The 16,668-nt window shown below is 42.2% G+C and overlaps 1 protein-coding gene across 2 annotated transcripts in view; it reads left to right on the top strand.

Annotated features, from left to right (window-relative positions):
- The window catches only part of Barx2 (BARX homeobox 2), a 71,798-nt gene extending 55,345 nt beyond the window's left edge, over nt 1-16,453 (top strand). For both annotated transcript variants that reach the window (XM_076843562.2, XM_076843564.2), the window contains exons 2-4: nt 2,083-2,383; nt 5,224-5,308; nt 15,466-16,453. In XM_076843562.2, the coding sequence (XP_076699677.1) occupies nt 2,083-2,383; nt 5,224-5,308; nt 15,466-15,732 (653 nt within the window). In that variant the 3' untranslated portion in view covers nt 15,733-16,453. The remainder of the gene's footprint in view (nt 1-2,082; nt 2,384-5,223; nt 5,309-15,465) is intronic.
- The last annotated feature ends 215 nt before the right edge of the window (nt 16,454-16,668 follow it).

Below are 16,668 nucleotides of genomic sequence, written 5' to 3'. Positions count from 1 at the left end.
GTGGATGAATGGGTAGATGGATGGACTGGTGGATGGTAAGTGGATGGCTGGTGGGCTGGGTGGATGGATGGATGGGTGGGTGGGTGGTAAATGGATGGTTGCCAGGCTGGCTAGCTGGCTGGGCAGATGGGTGGTGGATAGGTGAGTGGATAGGTGGGCAGATGGATGGATGGATAGATAGGTGGATGAGCAGGTAGATGGCTGGCAAGCTAGATGCATGAGTGGATGGATAGGTGGATGGATGGATAGGTGGGTGGATGGGTAGATGAATGGATGGGTGGATGGATGGGCAGATGGATGTGTAGATGGGATGCTGCTTAATTTCTCCTCTTAAAAAAGATTACACTATTTTACACTCTTACCAACAATATATGAGTGTCTATTTTCCTACATCCTTGCTAACACTAGATATTACCACACTTTCAAAACAGTATTCCATGATAGGCCAAAAAAGATTACAAAAGAGAAAGGTGATAAAAAGCCTTTCTTATAGCAGTTAGCCATTTCCTAGCCTGGTAAACTCCTGAGTTTCTAGATTATAAAATCCATTCTGAAAGAAATGGCAAACTTAAAGGAGTAACGTGATTTGAGATGAGAAATACCTTCTGCCTGTGTAAGAGGCTTTCAGAGATTTTTTTTTCACTTGATGTCAACTCACATTGTATGCTGAGAGATCTAAAACCACAAACCCCATATCCTAGTTTTCTTGCTATAAAGTAGTATTCCCCAGATGATTTTTTAACAAAAGAATCCATAACACAAAACCTCAAGTTTCAGAGTTGGCTGGAGAGTTAATGGAAGTTGTAGCATTTGGTGATTTATCGTTATTTAACAACTTTGTGGTTTCTTCTGGGCTTGCTAGAAGGATACTCAAAGAACAAGAAAAAGTTTTATCTGTTTTAATAAGTAAGACTGGCATCCAGAACAGAGATATGGGAATGAATTAGAAGAGCAATGCCAAGCCAGAAAGAACCTCTGGTTCACAAGTAGCTCCCGGAGGCTTCTATGATGTTAGTCAGTTTCAGCCCAAACCAATATGGATGTTGGTTGGCTCTTGTGATCTTGTCCTTGAAGTCCGTTGCTAGGGCAGCCCTGTGTCTTTTTATCTTAATCAACTCTCGAACAAGATGAGTTGATGCATACTTTTTTGGCATGAGTGTATTAGGGTTTGAAGTCTTCCTTGGAAGTAGCTTTTCTTATTCACTCTTCATATGACAAAACTGAGGACCAGAGGGACAAAATGGTACATAAATCATGATCAAGACATTCAAAACTTGATGCTGTTAAATAATGAAAAGAAAGAGGTCTTCTATGAACTTTAAAGATTTATTGTTGGAAGAAAAAATACTCTTGCTTTGAAATTCCTTAAGCAGGAGTGGCACCATACCACTGTCCCCCTGCATGTTTATGGCAGACATTGTTAATCAGCCTCACCATTCTTTCCTCAGCTAAGCTCTGACCCTGCCTGAGGACCCTCTTAAACACAGTGCTGTAGGCAGCTAGTCATAGTTAAGCTAAGTTTTTATATGAATTAAAATCTCTTTGTCCCCTTCCTTTAAAGGTTGTATCCAAGTGATTCATGATGCAGTGCTAGCAGGACAGGATCAAAAAACAGAACTTAGTCTGTCTCCTTCAATCTGATTTTTCCTAGTTGTTTTATCTTTAGCAAGTCACTTAACCTTTCTAGGACTACATCTACTTTGGAATTCAAAAGTGTGCATTTCTAGCTTTTTCTGACTACTTCTTTTCATCTGCTGTTGCTATTGACCTGTATCCATGAAACCAGAATTTAAGAGATCGGGAATGGGTTTACTTTAAACTGGAGCACTTGCAGGAACCTCTTCTTGACTGAGAGGGAAATGGATGTTTTCATACACCAAGCTGAGCACATCTCCCTGCTGCCTGCCCACCCTGCAGCTGTAGGCCTCAAGTTGCTTTGTCTGCACCCCTTCCTCATTACATCTACACATGGGCAGGAGACCTTACCATCAGACAGGTCTCAGCAAGTGGTCCTTTTTGGGTTCCCAACCTCTTTCTGCTTCCTGTTCCTGGCAGTGACCTTCCTCCCTGTTTGTCTTGCAGGCTCTCCCTCCCTTCGGGCATATCCTCTCCTCTCGGTGATCACCCGACAGCCCACAGTCATCTCACACCTGGTCCCCGCCACCCCGGGAATCACCCCTGTGTTAGCCCACCACCCAGCCACAAAGGTTGCCTCTGCTGAGGGCCCTGGTGGTGAGGCTATAGCCAGCAGCGAGTCGGAGACAGAGCAGCCCACGCCCCGGCAGAAGAAGCCCCGACGCAGTCGAACCATCTTCACTGAGCTGCAGCTCATGGGCCTGGAAAAGAAATTCCAGAAACAGAAGTACTTGTCCACCCCAGACAGGTGAGGATGCAAGGAGGGGACTCTCTGCAAGTATTATCAGTAAATGGGGATGCTGATCACTCAAGTGGGAAGGCTGTGGACAGGTTGGGTCTGATGGAAAAGATGGAGCTCTGTTTGGGATGTGCACATTTTGGGTGGACAGTGAAGACAGGACTGTGAATTGGTGATTACTAACTGGGGTTCCCCAATATTAAGTGACTGTTTTGATCCCCTCAGCAGGTAACAGGGAGCCTCATGGACTTGTGCAGCGAGAATACGTGGGCATCATTAGTTAGGAGATTCAGCATACATGTGTAAAATTTTAGGCTTATTTTTCAGAAGCCAGAGAATGTTTTTACAGAAATGTTAGTTTTAATAAACCTCTTGGGACTTCCTGATACCTGCCCAGGCATCTCTTAGGTGACCTACACAAGATTGATTCACTTGCCTGGGGAGGAGGACACCATCTGACTGGCCTGAACCCGCCCTCTCTGATGTTCCTTACCTCCCTACGTGACCAGGGCCATGAGCGCTCCCTCCTCCCACAGCTCCTGCCCTCCTCCTCTGTGTTTGTTTCTCTAGTTTCCTAGGTGACTTCATTTAAGCGAATATGCAGGGAAGTGAGAATTTGTAACGGTGGCAGGTAATGAGAGAAAGCTGATGACAGTGAAGTGTGTTTCTGTAGCCAGGAGTGAGTCAAGGATGCATTTTTCCCAAGTGAGCTAACACCATTTGCTAATGCAGTGGCATTGCTGTGAATCTTCCATTGACTAATGCACCTGATGGCCTCAGGTGACCCACACTGGGGAAGGCACACAGAGCCCTGAAAGGCCCTGGAGACCTGAAGTCTGTGGGAGGGCCCTCCTGGATTCCTGGTTCTTAATGAATGACTGCTTGGGATGCAGTGCTTCTTAACTAGAAGAGCTAAGTTTTGTTGGTGCTGGGAATTTATTGGCTTCAGTCTGTTAATTACTTCCAATAAAACTATTGGCTGCTGGTAGTGCCTCTACAGGAATGACTGGCTACATGTGAATAAAGATTTAAGACAAGCTCTGAAGTCCCTTGAAGGCAGGCTCCATTTTTATTATAAGAGACTTAATTTGTGCACTTTGGGCAGAACAGGGGGGCTAGGTAGCTAGCACCTGAGTTACCATCCTGAACCTTCATGGCCAGTACCCAAGGGTGCTGCTGATGGTTAGATCTGATCAGGTAGAGAAGGTTGCAACTGAGAACTTGCATCTGAGGATCCCCGTGGCTCAGGCTTGTGGGAAACAGTGGGCCTTAAATCCACAAGTGGATTTTTAGGAACCTGGGGACCTTCAAAAAGTAGTGGTTAAAAAAAAAAAAAATAGTGGTCACTGCCTGAGCTGCTTTACACAGAGCAGGCTTGGAGCTGCAGGAAGGTGGCTGATGTTGACTCGGGAGGTGGTCCTTCCTGTTGGTGCTCAGGCAGACCTCTACTTTTATCCACATATTGAGCAAGACTGAGGCTGGGAGCCTAGCTACAAACTTTCCCTTTTCATTCCATTTTCTCCCCTGGGGTTGATTGTTCCTCCCTAGGGTATAGCTTCCCTGCACTTCCCTTTGACAGATCCAACTTGTACAAAATTATTATGAGTGGGAACAAGCCCTTGTCCAAGAGGTAGCATAAGTCAGACATAAGTGGATTTGAATCCTGTCTCTACCTATAACACCAGGATCATCTACCAGGGGTCAGAAAAGTTTTTCTGTACAGCACAAGGTAGTAAATATTCAGGCTTTATGGGTCATATGGTCTGTCAGTACTACTCAACCCTGATGTTGTGGCACAGAGGTAGGCACGGACAGTACAGACACAAATGAACATGAATGTTCAATTAAGCCTTTGTAAAACTCAGGTGGCATGCAGCTTTTGGTCATAGTTGTAAGAGATTTTAATATCTCTTCAGGCCTTGAATCTGTCATCTATAAAATGGGAATAATTATACCAACAGCACAGTGTGGTGAAAGAAAAACATATGATAGCACACAGCAGGGGCTTGGTGTGTGCTTAGGTCACTGTGTTATTGCAAATTGCCCTAACTGCACACTCTCTGGGAACAGATTTGACTTTTAGGGCTTTTCAGAAGGGCACAGAGAAATGCAGGATCATGATGAGCAGTAGCGTGGAAAATAGAAGGGGCTAAGGAATTAACATTTCATTTGGAATTTCATAATGTTTAATTTTTTTTTTAAACAATGTAATCATTATAACAGCTTAGGGCTGCCACTGTATTTTTGAGCACTGGTTCTGGATTTAGCAGTGTGAGATGTACTTTTGTGGATAAAAACAAAGTGGAGGAGTTGCTGTTGAGTTAGAGAGAGAAATAACCTGTGAAGTGATTAGAGGACAGTCGAGAACATGGGGCCACTGTGGTGATTGTTGGTCTGTGGGAGGGGGCAGAGGACACAGGTCAGGGGAGCTATAACTTGAACTGGATCAGGAGTGGCATTGCCATAGACCTATGCTTTACCTTTCATTTCAGGTTTGGATTTTGGGTAAGAGTTCACATTTTATAGAGGATCAGAGTAAAGACCATTGGGTTAGGAAAAGGACCTTGTAAACAAAGAATAAGACAATGTTTTCAAGTCCATGGAAGACAAGATGTTTCTGGCATGGGTCCTGCCCCTGGTGTCCTTAGGTGTGGCCACCTGTTTCTCTGTTTCCCATAGTTTCCTCCATAGGATTCTTGGAAGGAAAGGAAAACTCTTTAAAGAAGAATTGGTTTAATGGGGCAGGTTTGAGTTTTGTTAGCAAGTTCCTGGAGCTAGCAGGACCCTTGTCTGTCTGTCTTGCTCTCTCCCATTTTCCTCATCCTTCCTTTGTATCTTGTGCCTTGTAGGTTGGACTTAGCCCAGTCTCTGGGACTCACTCAGCTGCAGGTGAAGACTTGGTATCAGAACCGCAGGATGAAATGGAAGAAAATGGTAAGAGAGGAGAGAGTGGTTCTAACCATGTGCTCATCTTGGTGGGAAGAATTCTTAACATGGGGCTGTTGGGAGGCAGGAAGGTTTGGGCTGTGAGATGGGCAGGGCTTCTAAGATGCTGGCTAGGAGGAAGGCTGCTTGAACTTGACTTGGATTTCTTAACGAGGGGGATATTCTTTTTCACAGTTTCCTTAGAAATCAAAGAAGGCCACAAGCTTCTCAGCTGCTAGTTTGAACCCCACCTGCTAGCCTCTTCAAATAACTTCCTTCCTCCCCCACCAAGAGCTAAGAATAGAAATCAGTACCCTCTGGTTATAGTGACAGAGAAAGCACATCTGTTCTGCTACTGTTGTCTTCTAAAGCAGGGATCCTCAAACTTGGTGGGTGTCAGAGTCAATTGGGTAGCAGGTGAAAATGCAGGGCTCTAGGCCCTCTCTCAGGATTCTGATTCCAGAGGCCTATGACAAGGCTGGGAATGGGCGTGTTCACAGGCACCCAGGTTATCAGGAAGCATATGGTCTAATGATCACAGCTTACATAATATGGCTGTAGTGTCTTGCAAATAAGCATTTTCATCTTTGATTTTTAAATGTACTGAGACTAAATGACTCCATATTTTGAGGAACTTTATTTCATTTTTATTATCCTCCCATCCCCCTCTCCTGTCTTTTTTAAAAAGCCATGTTAAAGCCAAAATTTCAAAAGTAGTTGAATGTTTCCTTTCCCAGTTCTATAAATCACAAGGAACAAGGCCCAGAGAAGAAAGGAGGAGTGGGATGAAGGAAGAAGCCCTGTTCTATCCTTAGATACTGGGTACCCATGTCATCTGACAAGGACCTCACTCACAATCTCACTGAATTTTAATGCTTTTTTCTTCCTGGATGGATCAGGCATTACTATGCCTTCCTTATGAAATTCTAATTTGCTAATCTCTCTGGTCAGAAGCCACATTTCCTGGTGTTTCAAAGGCTGGGACATGATGTTTTTCAAATAACTGAGATAGATGTCTCTCTCTTCAGTTTTCAGAAAAAAAAAATCAGTGGAAGGTATTTTTCTCAAATTTATGGTTTTGTCTATTAATATTTTTCTTAAACCTTTAGTTCTGCTATTTCTTGGTTTTGTCTGCTAGCAACGAAGGGGAATAAAATAAGTATTATAAAATGCAAATAGTGGGCTGGGGATGTGGCTCAAGCGGTAGTGCGCTCGCCTGGCATGCGTGCGGCCCGGGTTCGATCCTCAGCACCACATGCAGGCAAAGATGTTGTGTCCACCGAAAACTGAGAAATAAATATTAAAAAATTCATTAAAAAAAATAAAATAAAATGCAAATAGTGAATAAAATGCAAATAAACATGAATGGGGAAAATCAGGGGAAAAGCCAACAACAGCAACTATATTCCTAGAAAGGAATCTGTGAGCAGATCACATAATTCCTTCTGGGAGAACCTGACCTTGAGATGCAAGGGTTTTTCAATGGAGGTGACTTGACTCATGAATTACGAAGGAAGTACGGCAGAAGCCGGTTGCATGTATAAACTATTATATATCTTATGAAACAACAAGTATATGTTTGATGTCTCTTATGAACCAAGTTTTGTTCTGAGCACTATAAGAGGTAATGAAATAAAATATAACCCCAGCTGTCTTGGAATTTATGATCTAGTTGGAGAAAGAAGGTCTGGGAAGCAGTAGGGTGTACATTTGAGTTTAGTGCTGCTTGTAAGCTCATGAGTTCAGAGGAGAGGAAGTGAATTTCAGAGAAGCTGAAATTGAAGGACAAGTGAGATTCAGTTAGATAGTCATTCCAAAAACTGTACAAGGCTACACACACATAACTTATGGTGGAAACGTTTTGGGGGATTATTCTCTGGAAGAACCAGATTTGGGAGTGAGAAAGGCCAACCGTGTTCCCATGCTTGCCCCTCCCTGACTGATTTCGGGCAAGTCCTTTCAGTGTTTTCCCTGCGAGTTCCACCACCCACCTCCTTCCTCGTCAATCATCATCATCGTCATCGAAATCAATGTCTCCTGAGTAGCAGAGGCATTGTTCAAATTGGTTATCAGCAATCTTCTCATGAGTCAGCCCGCTCTGCCAGTACCGCCCAGTATGCACAGGACAGCGGGCGCGTGCGCCTGAGCCTCTGATGTCACTTGTTTTTCCCCAGCCACTTTGCTGGGGCACAGTTGTGGGCTGGTGGTTGATGGTTATCTCTGCCGTCTAGGTCAAGATGGAAGGACCTCAGCAGATTTAATCTCAGAGAGGGTTAAAATCAGGACCCACCAACTTCAGGTTCCTTTAGGAAACAAGAGCTTTCAGTTCACATTGGGGCTAATTTATTGAGCACTTCATTTCATCGGGCAGTGGAAATGAAAAGACAAGCTATGAATCTGTCCAATTAAAAAATAGAATTAAAAAGGTACTCAGTCAAGTTGGGGATAACAGACCTGAAATTTAAATTATCCAGACAGATCAGGGCAACAGCAAGAACACTTAAGAGAGGGTTCAGAGTCAGAACAGAGAAAGAAGTGTTTCACAGAAGAGGCAGCATCTAAACTGAGACTCCGTGAAGGTGGAAAAGGGAATCACAGGCAGAAAAAAGGGGCAGAAGTTTTTGGGGACACTTAAGAACCTCAAGATGTGGGCCGTATGTGAAGGACTGCATTGAGTTGGAAGTCTAAATTCTACCTCCCCCAGAACAGCACAGCATTGTTGAGATCCAATTGCTTCATATATTTTGCGGGTAAACCTCTTTCAAGGCTATCTCTTCAGGTACTGAGAGGAAAAGAGAAAGATAATTGGGTAATAAAGATGTCTCAAGGCTAGTAACCTAATTGGAACTGGAAAAAGATTAGCACTTGATTCTCAGACTTATTCACACAGCTGCCAAGGACAGCGCTGCCAAAACCAAGATAGCATCTTGGACTAGTTTTGACTGGTCAGCGTTTATAACCTATAGCGGGTTGGGTAAATTTAATCTTGCACATTAGATGGGACACTCACCCTCTATTCCATTTCTGTTGGCATTAGTTCCATTAGGATCCACAGTGTTTTGCAATAGGCTGAAAGCGTCTCATTATTTAGTGGTCTTTTTTTCAGCTTTAAAATACAATTCTCTTCTTCAAGAGGATCCAAATGGATAGGTCTTCCTATCCCACTCACAGAATTTGGGTAGGCCACACACTAAGCAACATCGTTATCTTTTGCATTAAAAGTCTCCAGATAGCAAATAATTCCATGACATTGTTACTGGTTGCTATCTATATAATCTTGGATAGGTTACTTAACCTCAGTGCGCCTCATCAGTAAAATCCCTCACATACACCTCACAGAGCTGTAGTAGTAACTGAACTAATTTCTTTAAAACATTTAGATGCTTGCAACACAGGATGCAGTTATTATTGTCATTATTGTTGTTATTTATCTGTCTACAAATTGCATATCTCTACAGAATCAGATTTTTAATTTTTTTTTCCTGGGGGTGGGTACTGGGGATTGAACTCAGGGGCCTTTTTGATCACTAAGCCACATCCCCAGCCCTGTTTTGTATTTTATTTAAAGACAGGGTCTCACCGAGTTGCTTAGCACCTCACTTTTGTTGAGGCTGGCTTTGAATTCACGATCCTCCTTCCTCAACCTCCCGAGCTGCTGGGGATATAGGTGTGCACCACTGCACACAGCTGAGAATCCAGATTTTTGAAGGCCAACATAGATAAATTGAAAGTAGATCTTACAGGTTTCTGAGACTCTGTGCTTTTTCTTTTGGCTTAGAGTAGTCCTGGATTTATGTCTGTCAGGGCCTTGGTATTTGGGCTCCTTTTGGGGTGTAATGGAACATGCCATCTTCAGGCTGGGACAGTCAGCTAATGTGAGCAGTAATGGTAATGGGAGGAGGTTCATGCTGGAGAATCCAAACTTGTTTCTCAGTTTTATGGAAATTGTTATCAGTTATATGGCTGTCACATTTCTATAAAGCTACAGAAAGAGAGGGAGAAAAAGAATCAAAAAGTGGCTCAGTTCAGCAGTCTGAGGGGAACTTGGGTAATTGTAGATAAACATTAGACACAGACTAAACAGTGAACCTTCTACGTGTCTTTGCACATTACTCAGAATGAAGTACTGATAAGGGTATTGGATTCAAATGGTCAGAGTTTTTGTGTTCAAATCCCAGCTCTTCCCTGGGCTCACTCTTTGACCTTGACAACCCCTTTCTGTCAGATGTTTCCTGTCTGAAAAGGGAGAGAGGAAAAAGTTTCCTCCCAGCACTGACATTCTGTGCTGTCTAGTCAAACTGCCTGTCCCAGACCTAAACATCTCCAGAAGGAGGCAGGAGGTCCCATCTTGACATCCTCAGCAACAGAACATTTGAATGCCTAGTTTTAGAGTTCGAAGGAGAGCTGTCAGCAGGCATCGTTAATAAAAGTAGGTGGTGTGTTAGGTGTTGCTCCCAGAGGCAGAGGGAAGCGTGTGGCCTCTTGTGTTAGGAGTTGCCTAGCCTCTCTGAACTAAGGGGACAAATCGCCTAGAGGAATAACTGGGGAGGAGGGCTCTTGAGAGGAGGGCCACAGGGTGCATACATGTGTGCAGCTCCTGGTGCAGGGCGGTTGTGAGATAATTGCATGTCTCAGGTGTGCTGGAAGGCAGGGGTCCAGAGGTCGATGCGGAAAGCAGCCAGGAGGGTAGTTATCTCCTAATTATTGCTTGCACTGGAATGTTTTATTCCATTTAGAAAATGGTCTGATTGTTTTGATTTTTTTTTTTTCCTCTGCTGTAGGAAAATAGCCAGGTGGGGTCGATCCAAGCTGTGTGGGTGGTGTTCTCTAATTGCTGGGCTGGACTTTCTTTTGCCAATTAGGTGGCTTCCTTCGACCTGCCCTTCTCTAACTTGATTACTCCATGGGGCAACTTACTTTTGTATAACCTCTTTCATACCCAGTGGAGCTGCTTTCAACATGTAAATTCCACCTTGGCACATTTAGGTGCTTTCAAAAGCCTGGGCTCATGCTGAAATCAAAATCAGATACTGACTTACCTGAAAAGGAAAAGGGGGACCTCTTCTCCCCAGAGGTGGTTTCTGTCAGCATCTATGCCTTGTTAAAGTTCCCTTCACAACTCTGTGTTAGCTTTTTGGATGGGTTCAGATAGATGGAAAAGATTCACAGCTAATAGGAGATGTTTATTGAGAACCCTTCGCTGTCCTCACAGCCACACACACAAATTAACTCAAAGTGAGTCAGAGATCTATTATAAGAGCTGAAACTATACAAATACTAGGAAAAAAACCCATAAGAGTAAATATTTGTGAACTGGCATTAGACAAAATCTTCTTAGATATGACACCAAAAGCACAAGTAACAAAAGAAATATTAAATTGGCTTTCACCAAGATTAAAAACCTTTGCGATGTGAGGGATATTATCAAAAAAGTGAAAAGACGACCCACCAAATGGGAGCAAATATTTGCACATCTTATATCTGATAAAGGACATGTGTCCAGAAAATTTGAAGAACACTTACAACCCAATAATAAAATGACACCCAAATTTAGAAGGAATAGTAAAGGATTTGAATAGACCTTTCTTCAAAGAAGATATACAAACTACCGGTAAGTGCATGAAAAGATGCTGTACTTCATTAGTCATCAGGGAAGAAAGTGCAGATCAAAACCACAATGAGATGCCACTTTGTACCCACTGGGATGGCTGTAATCAAGAAGGCATAATAGCAAGTGTTGGTGAGGATGTGGAGAATTGGAATCCTCACATGTTGTTAGTTGGAATGTAAAATGGTGCAGCTGCTTTGGAAAAATAGTCCTAAAAATGTTAATCATAGATTTGCCATGTGACTCAACAATTCCATTTCTGGAAATAGACCCCAAAGAAGTGAATGCATGGACTTAAACAGATATTTGCACACCCATGTTCATAGCAGCATTGTTTACACTAGGCATAGATAGTGACAGAAACCAGCTCTGGGGAGAAGAGGTCCCCGTATTCCTTTTTTTTTTTTTTTTTTGTTTTGTTCTTTTTTTAATATATTACTTATTTATTTATTTATTCATTTTTTATTATTAGTTGTTCAAAACATTACAAAGCTCTTGACATATCATATTTCATACATTTGATTCAAGCAGATTCAAGTAAGTCAGTATCTGATTTTGATTTCAGCATGAGCCCAGGCTTTTGAAAGCACCTAAATGTGCCAAGGTGGAATTTACATGTTGGAAGCAGCTCCACTGGGTGTGAAAGACTCCTATAGCACAAGAATTAAAATCAAGAATTAATAAATGGGATGGATTCAAACTAAAAATCTTCTTCTCAGCAAAAGAAACAATCAGTGAGGTGAATAGAGAGCCGACGTCTTGGGAGCAAACTTTTGCCACTCACACATCAGATAAAGCACTCATCTCTAGGGTATATAAAGAGCTCATAAAGCTAAACACACACACAAAAAAAATGAAGAACCCATTCAATAAATGGGCCAAGGAACTGAACAGTCGCTTCTCAGAAGAAGATATACAATCAATCAACAAGTATATGAAAAAATGTTCAGCATCTCTAGCAATTAGAGAAATGCAAATCAAAACTACTCTTAAGATTTCATCTCACTCCAGTCAGAATGACAGCTATTAAGAATACACACAACAATAAGTGTTGGTGAGGATATGGGGGGAAAAGATACACTCATATACTGCTGGTGGGACTGCAAATTGGTGCAGCCAATATGGAAAGCAGTATGGAGAATTCTTGGAAAACTGGGAATGGAACCACCATTTGACCCAGCTATCCCATTCTTTGGTCTATACCCAAAGGACTCAAAAACAGCATACTATAGGGACACAGCCACATCAATGTTTGTAACAGCACAATTCATAATAGCTAAATTGTGAAACTAACCTAGATGCCCTTCAATAGATGAATGGATAAAGAAAATGTGGTATATATACATAATGGAATATTATTCAGCAATAAAAGAGAATAAAATCATGGCATTTGCAGGTAAGTGGACGGAGTTGGAGAATATAATGCTAAGTGAAATTAGCCAATCCCCCAAAACCAAATGCCGAATGTTTTCTCTGATATAAGGTAACTGACTCATAATGGGGTTGGAAGGGGAAGCGTGAGAGGAATAAACGAACTCTAGATAGGGCAGAGGGGTGGGAAGGGAAGCTGATATGGGGGGAGAAAAGATGATGGAATGAGGTGGACATCATTACCCTAAGTATATGTATGAAGACACGAATGGTGTGAATATACTTTGTATGCAACCAGAGATATGAAAAATTGTGCTCTATATGTGTAACATGAATTGTAATGCATTTTGCTGTCATATATAACAAATCAGAATAAAAATAAAATAAATAATAATTAAAAAATGAAAGCATGGACTTAAACAGATACTTGCACACCCACGTTTATAGCAGCTTTGTTTACACTAGCCAAAAGGTAGAAGTAACCCAAACGTCCATCAATCGATGGGTGAATAAACAAAATGTGGTATATACATAAAATGAGGTATTATCTTCCTGCATATGCTGCAACATGGATCAACCTTGAGAACACGATGCCAAGTGAAGGAAGCCAATTACAGAAGTCTTTGATTACAATTCCATTTGTGTGAAATGTTCAGAACAGCCCTCTCTATAAAGAGAAAAGGCAGATTGGTGGTTGCCTAGGGCTGAGGGCAAGGAGTTTGGGAGACATCAGGATGTTAAAAATATTCTGAAATTGCATAGACTGACTGTTGCCCAATTCTGACTATCTTAAAAGTTATTGACTTGTGCACTTTAAAAAGACGAAATATATGGCATGTGAATTATATCACAAAAAGAGCTTATGGTTTGACGAATTACTATATCATTGTTAAAAGTTTAGCACCTGGAGGTCTTCTGCTGCTCTTGAAAGAAAGAGACATAGTTAATAATAATTTAGTGACTGCCTAGAAAGTTCTTGGAAGTTAGGTGTTCACAAGAAAGAAACAGGATTGGCGTTCAAGGAGCTTCTATGCAAATGGAGAAGATAACATTAAGTGGGGCATGTGCTATAATTTGAATCTGGAATGTCCCTGAAAGACTTGCTGATCAGCTTGGTTCGGTTGGGAAGTGGTGAAACTTTTAGGAGGTGGGGCTTAATGGAAGGAAGTGAGATCGTCAGAGCATGCCCTTGAAGGGGACATTGGGTCCCCAGATCCTTCCTGTTTCTCCCTCTTTGCTTCTGACCACCACAAGGTGAATGACTTCCTTCACCACACATTCCTGCCATGATGTACTGTGCTACCACAGGCCCCAAAGCAATGAGCCAAATGACCATGAACTGAAACCTCCAAAACTATGGGCCAAAATAACCTTTCCTCTTTATAAGTTGGTTTATCTCAGGTATTTTATCACAGGTGTTATGACTAACACTATACATAAGTAACAAAAATATCTCTCATCCCTAATTTTCTCTTGAATCCAAGTCCTCCCAAAGCCCCTTTTTGTAGCTGCCCAGAACTATACCAAGCTGAAATTTGGAGCCAGCAGAAGAGGGAATGTTACATTTCAAAGTAAATTATAAATATTTTAAAAATTATCCTTGCCTACCTCATAGGATTCCTAGGTAGGTCACAATTGGGATAATAAGTGTGAAAGTCATTTGATGGCATCAAAACTCATTTAGAGTGTGCTTTTGCATGCTTTATATCCTTTTTCAATTCTATGGAAATGTTTATTGAGAAAAGTTGGTTTATTTTGTAACAATCTTTGAATGCCTGCTATGAGCAGGGACTTAGTGGTGAGGGGCAGGCAAGTAAACACAACAGTGACAGCATCTCATGAAAAGCACTCCTAGTGTGCATGGTGGAGACAGGTTGACTTATTTAGGGGAACAGGGCAGGATTCCAGAAGAAGTCAGCCAGGAAGAGGCATGCTCTGCTCAGAGGAAATCTACCACCCAATTACAGTTCTGGGTCTCTCATTTCCAGTATGTGTTGGTCACTCTCATATTTCCTCTGTGAGATAAGGCATTGTTGTTTCCATTTTATGTATTTGGAAAGCTGAAGCTCAGAGACTTTAAAGGGCTTTTCCAAAGGCAAAGCTGATAAGTGGCAGAGTTAGAATTTCATCTAGTTTTCCCACCTTCAAAGCTATAAGACTTTCTGCTATGTCCTACTACTTCTTTGAACAATACAAGACTCTGCTTTATAACATCTTTCTTTTCATGATAACAAAAATACTCATAATGATCCTTGTTGAAAATTTAGAAGACACAGAAAGAACACAAAGAAAAAAGATAAAAATTATGCATGACTTCAATACTGCTAACTAGGTGGTATATGGTTGTCTTGTCTCCAAACTGAACTAGGCTTATCTAATGACCTGTTATTCACAAAAACACATTCTTAGTATTTCCCATGTCATTAAACACTCTCCTGTATAATATTTGTAATGGTTACCAAGTATCCTCTCTTCAGGATATATTACATTACCCACTCAATTATGCGGCTGAATGAGTACGCACCCCAACTTTTGCTGTTATAACCTATATTATGATGAATATTTGTGTGGATCAACCTTTGTTTTAGTCTTAGATGACTTTTTAGAATTTATCCTAAGGAATCTTTGGGTCAAAAAAGGGATGCACATTTAAAGGCTTTGATTTGAATTCTTACATTGTCTTGAAAAGGTTGTACTGTTTACACTTATATTTTCCTGCTTGCCACAAATAATATTATCCTTCTGATTTGTTAGTGTGATAGTTACCATATTGACATTTAATTTTTCATTTTTTCCCTTACTGAGGTTGATTTTAATGAGTTTATAATCATGTTATAAATGCTAAAATATATGATATTGACTAAAAATGCATCAAGCTTGAATGAAGCACTTTTTGTAGGCCAGAAGAGAGAGGTTTAGAATACATTTTGCCCCACCCTGTAACTTTGCTGCTGGGAAGGGAGAATTTAGAGTTTCTCTCCCTCTCTCTCTCTCTCTCTCTCTCTCTCTCTCTCTCTTTTGCATTGAACCCAGGGTCTCACATGTGATAGGCATGTGCTGTACCCCTGAGCCACATCGCCAGCCCTAAGAGAGGTTTTGGATGCTGTGTAAAGTCATCCTAGAGAGCAGAAGGGTGGAGGGAAGGAGTTATTTCTTGGACTCAGTCACTTGTTTTCCTCTCACATAGGTTCTGAAAGGTGGACAAGAAGCTCCCACAAAGCCGAAAGGTCGTCCCAAGAAGAACTCTATCCCTACGTCCGAAGAGATTGAAGCTGAAGAGAAACTGAACAACCAGGCCCAGAGTCAGGAGCAGCTGGACCCCGCTCAGGGACAGGAGGAGCCCTGTGAAGCACAGGAACCAGAAGCACACGATGTCCCCTTGGAGGTGGCAGAGCCACCAGGCCAGCCCCAGGAGTCACCAGTAGCCTCTTCTGAACCCCCACCATTAAGCTAAAATAAAACTCTTTTGGGGGAAGGGGGAGAGTGGGAAGAAGGGAAGAGAGAGAAGGCAGGGAGACTAGGAGAAGAAAAACTTCTAACCAACGGGGGAGAAGAGATCCACCTCCCTCCCTCCCTCCCTCCCACAGTTCTCAGTGCTGTCTCCATCACAAGCATCTGAGGAAGACTGGTCTCAGTCCTTTCTCTTCACGGAAGGCTGTGTAGCCACGGATGCCCTTGATTCAGGGAGACAGTGCTTTGGAGCTGCCTGTCCTAGCTAGGGTGATGGCAATGGGGCTGGGTACCAGAAGCCTGTTTTGGTCACAAGTGCCATGCCAGTGTGCAGAGGAAGGTGGCCCCTGCTCCCTCCTTGCCACCCCTGGGCAGCCAGTCATCAAAGAGAGATGGAGGCACTTGGGCAGCCTGCCCAGGATCCTTGCTGACTCAGCACTTATTTCTGTAGTTTTAAAAGAGAATTTAATGTTTTTTTTTTTTTTTCTTGTTTGTTTTGTTTTGTTTTGCGGGGGGTGGGGTGATGAGCACAGGCAACAATGACAAAAGAAAAAAAAAAGTTCAGAGTAAGAGAGTTGTGAGTTATTAGAAATGTTCTGAATCCCGTTTGTTTATTTGGAGACACGTGTGCCTTGGTACCCATTATGAAATGGTCAGGTGACCCAAAAACTGATAAGCCTTGTTTTTCTTGCTTCCATAAGTTGCCAACCCTGAAGCTGCAAATGCAGATATGTTAAGATAACTTTTATTTTTTAACTAAAAATAAATCTTTCAAAAGGATCAAGTGTTTTGTTTCTTCTGGGGAGTGTATGTGACCCTACCTGAATGTGTCCAGTGGAAGGAGAGACCAGAGACAGCACTGACTCTCAGAGCTTTCTTTCCCCATCTATGAAATGAGACGAGCCCAGGCCACTGGCCCAGGTGCAGGAACATGGAAACA

Source organism: Callospermophilus lateralis, chromosome 2 (genome assembly GCF_048772815.1).
Source record: "Callospermophilus lateralis isolate mCalLat2 chromosome 2, mCalLat2.hap1, whole genome shotgun sequence".
In the NCBI taxonomy this organism is placed as follows: domain Eukaryota; kingdom Metazoa; phylum Chordata; class Mammalia; order Rodentia; family Sciuridae; genus Callospermophilus; species Callospermophilus lateralis.
The sequence above is the reverse complement of the archived record's forward strand: the minus strand, read 5'-3'. Positions and strand labels throughout refer to the sequence as shown.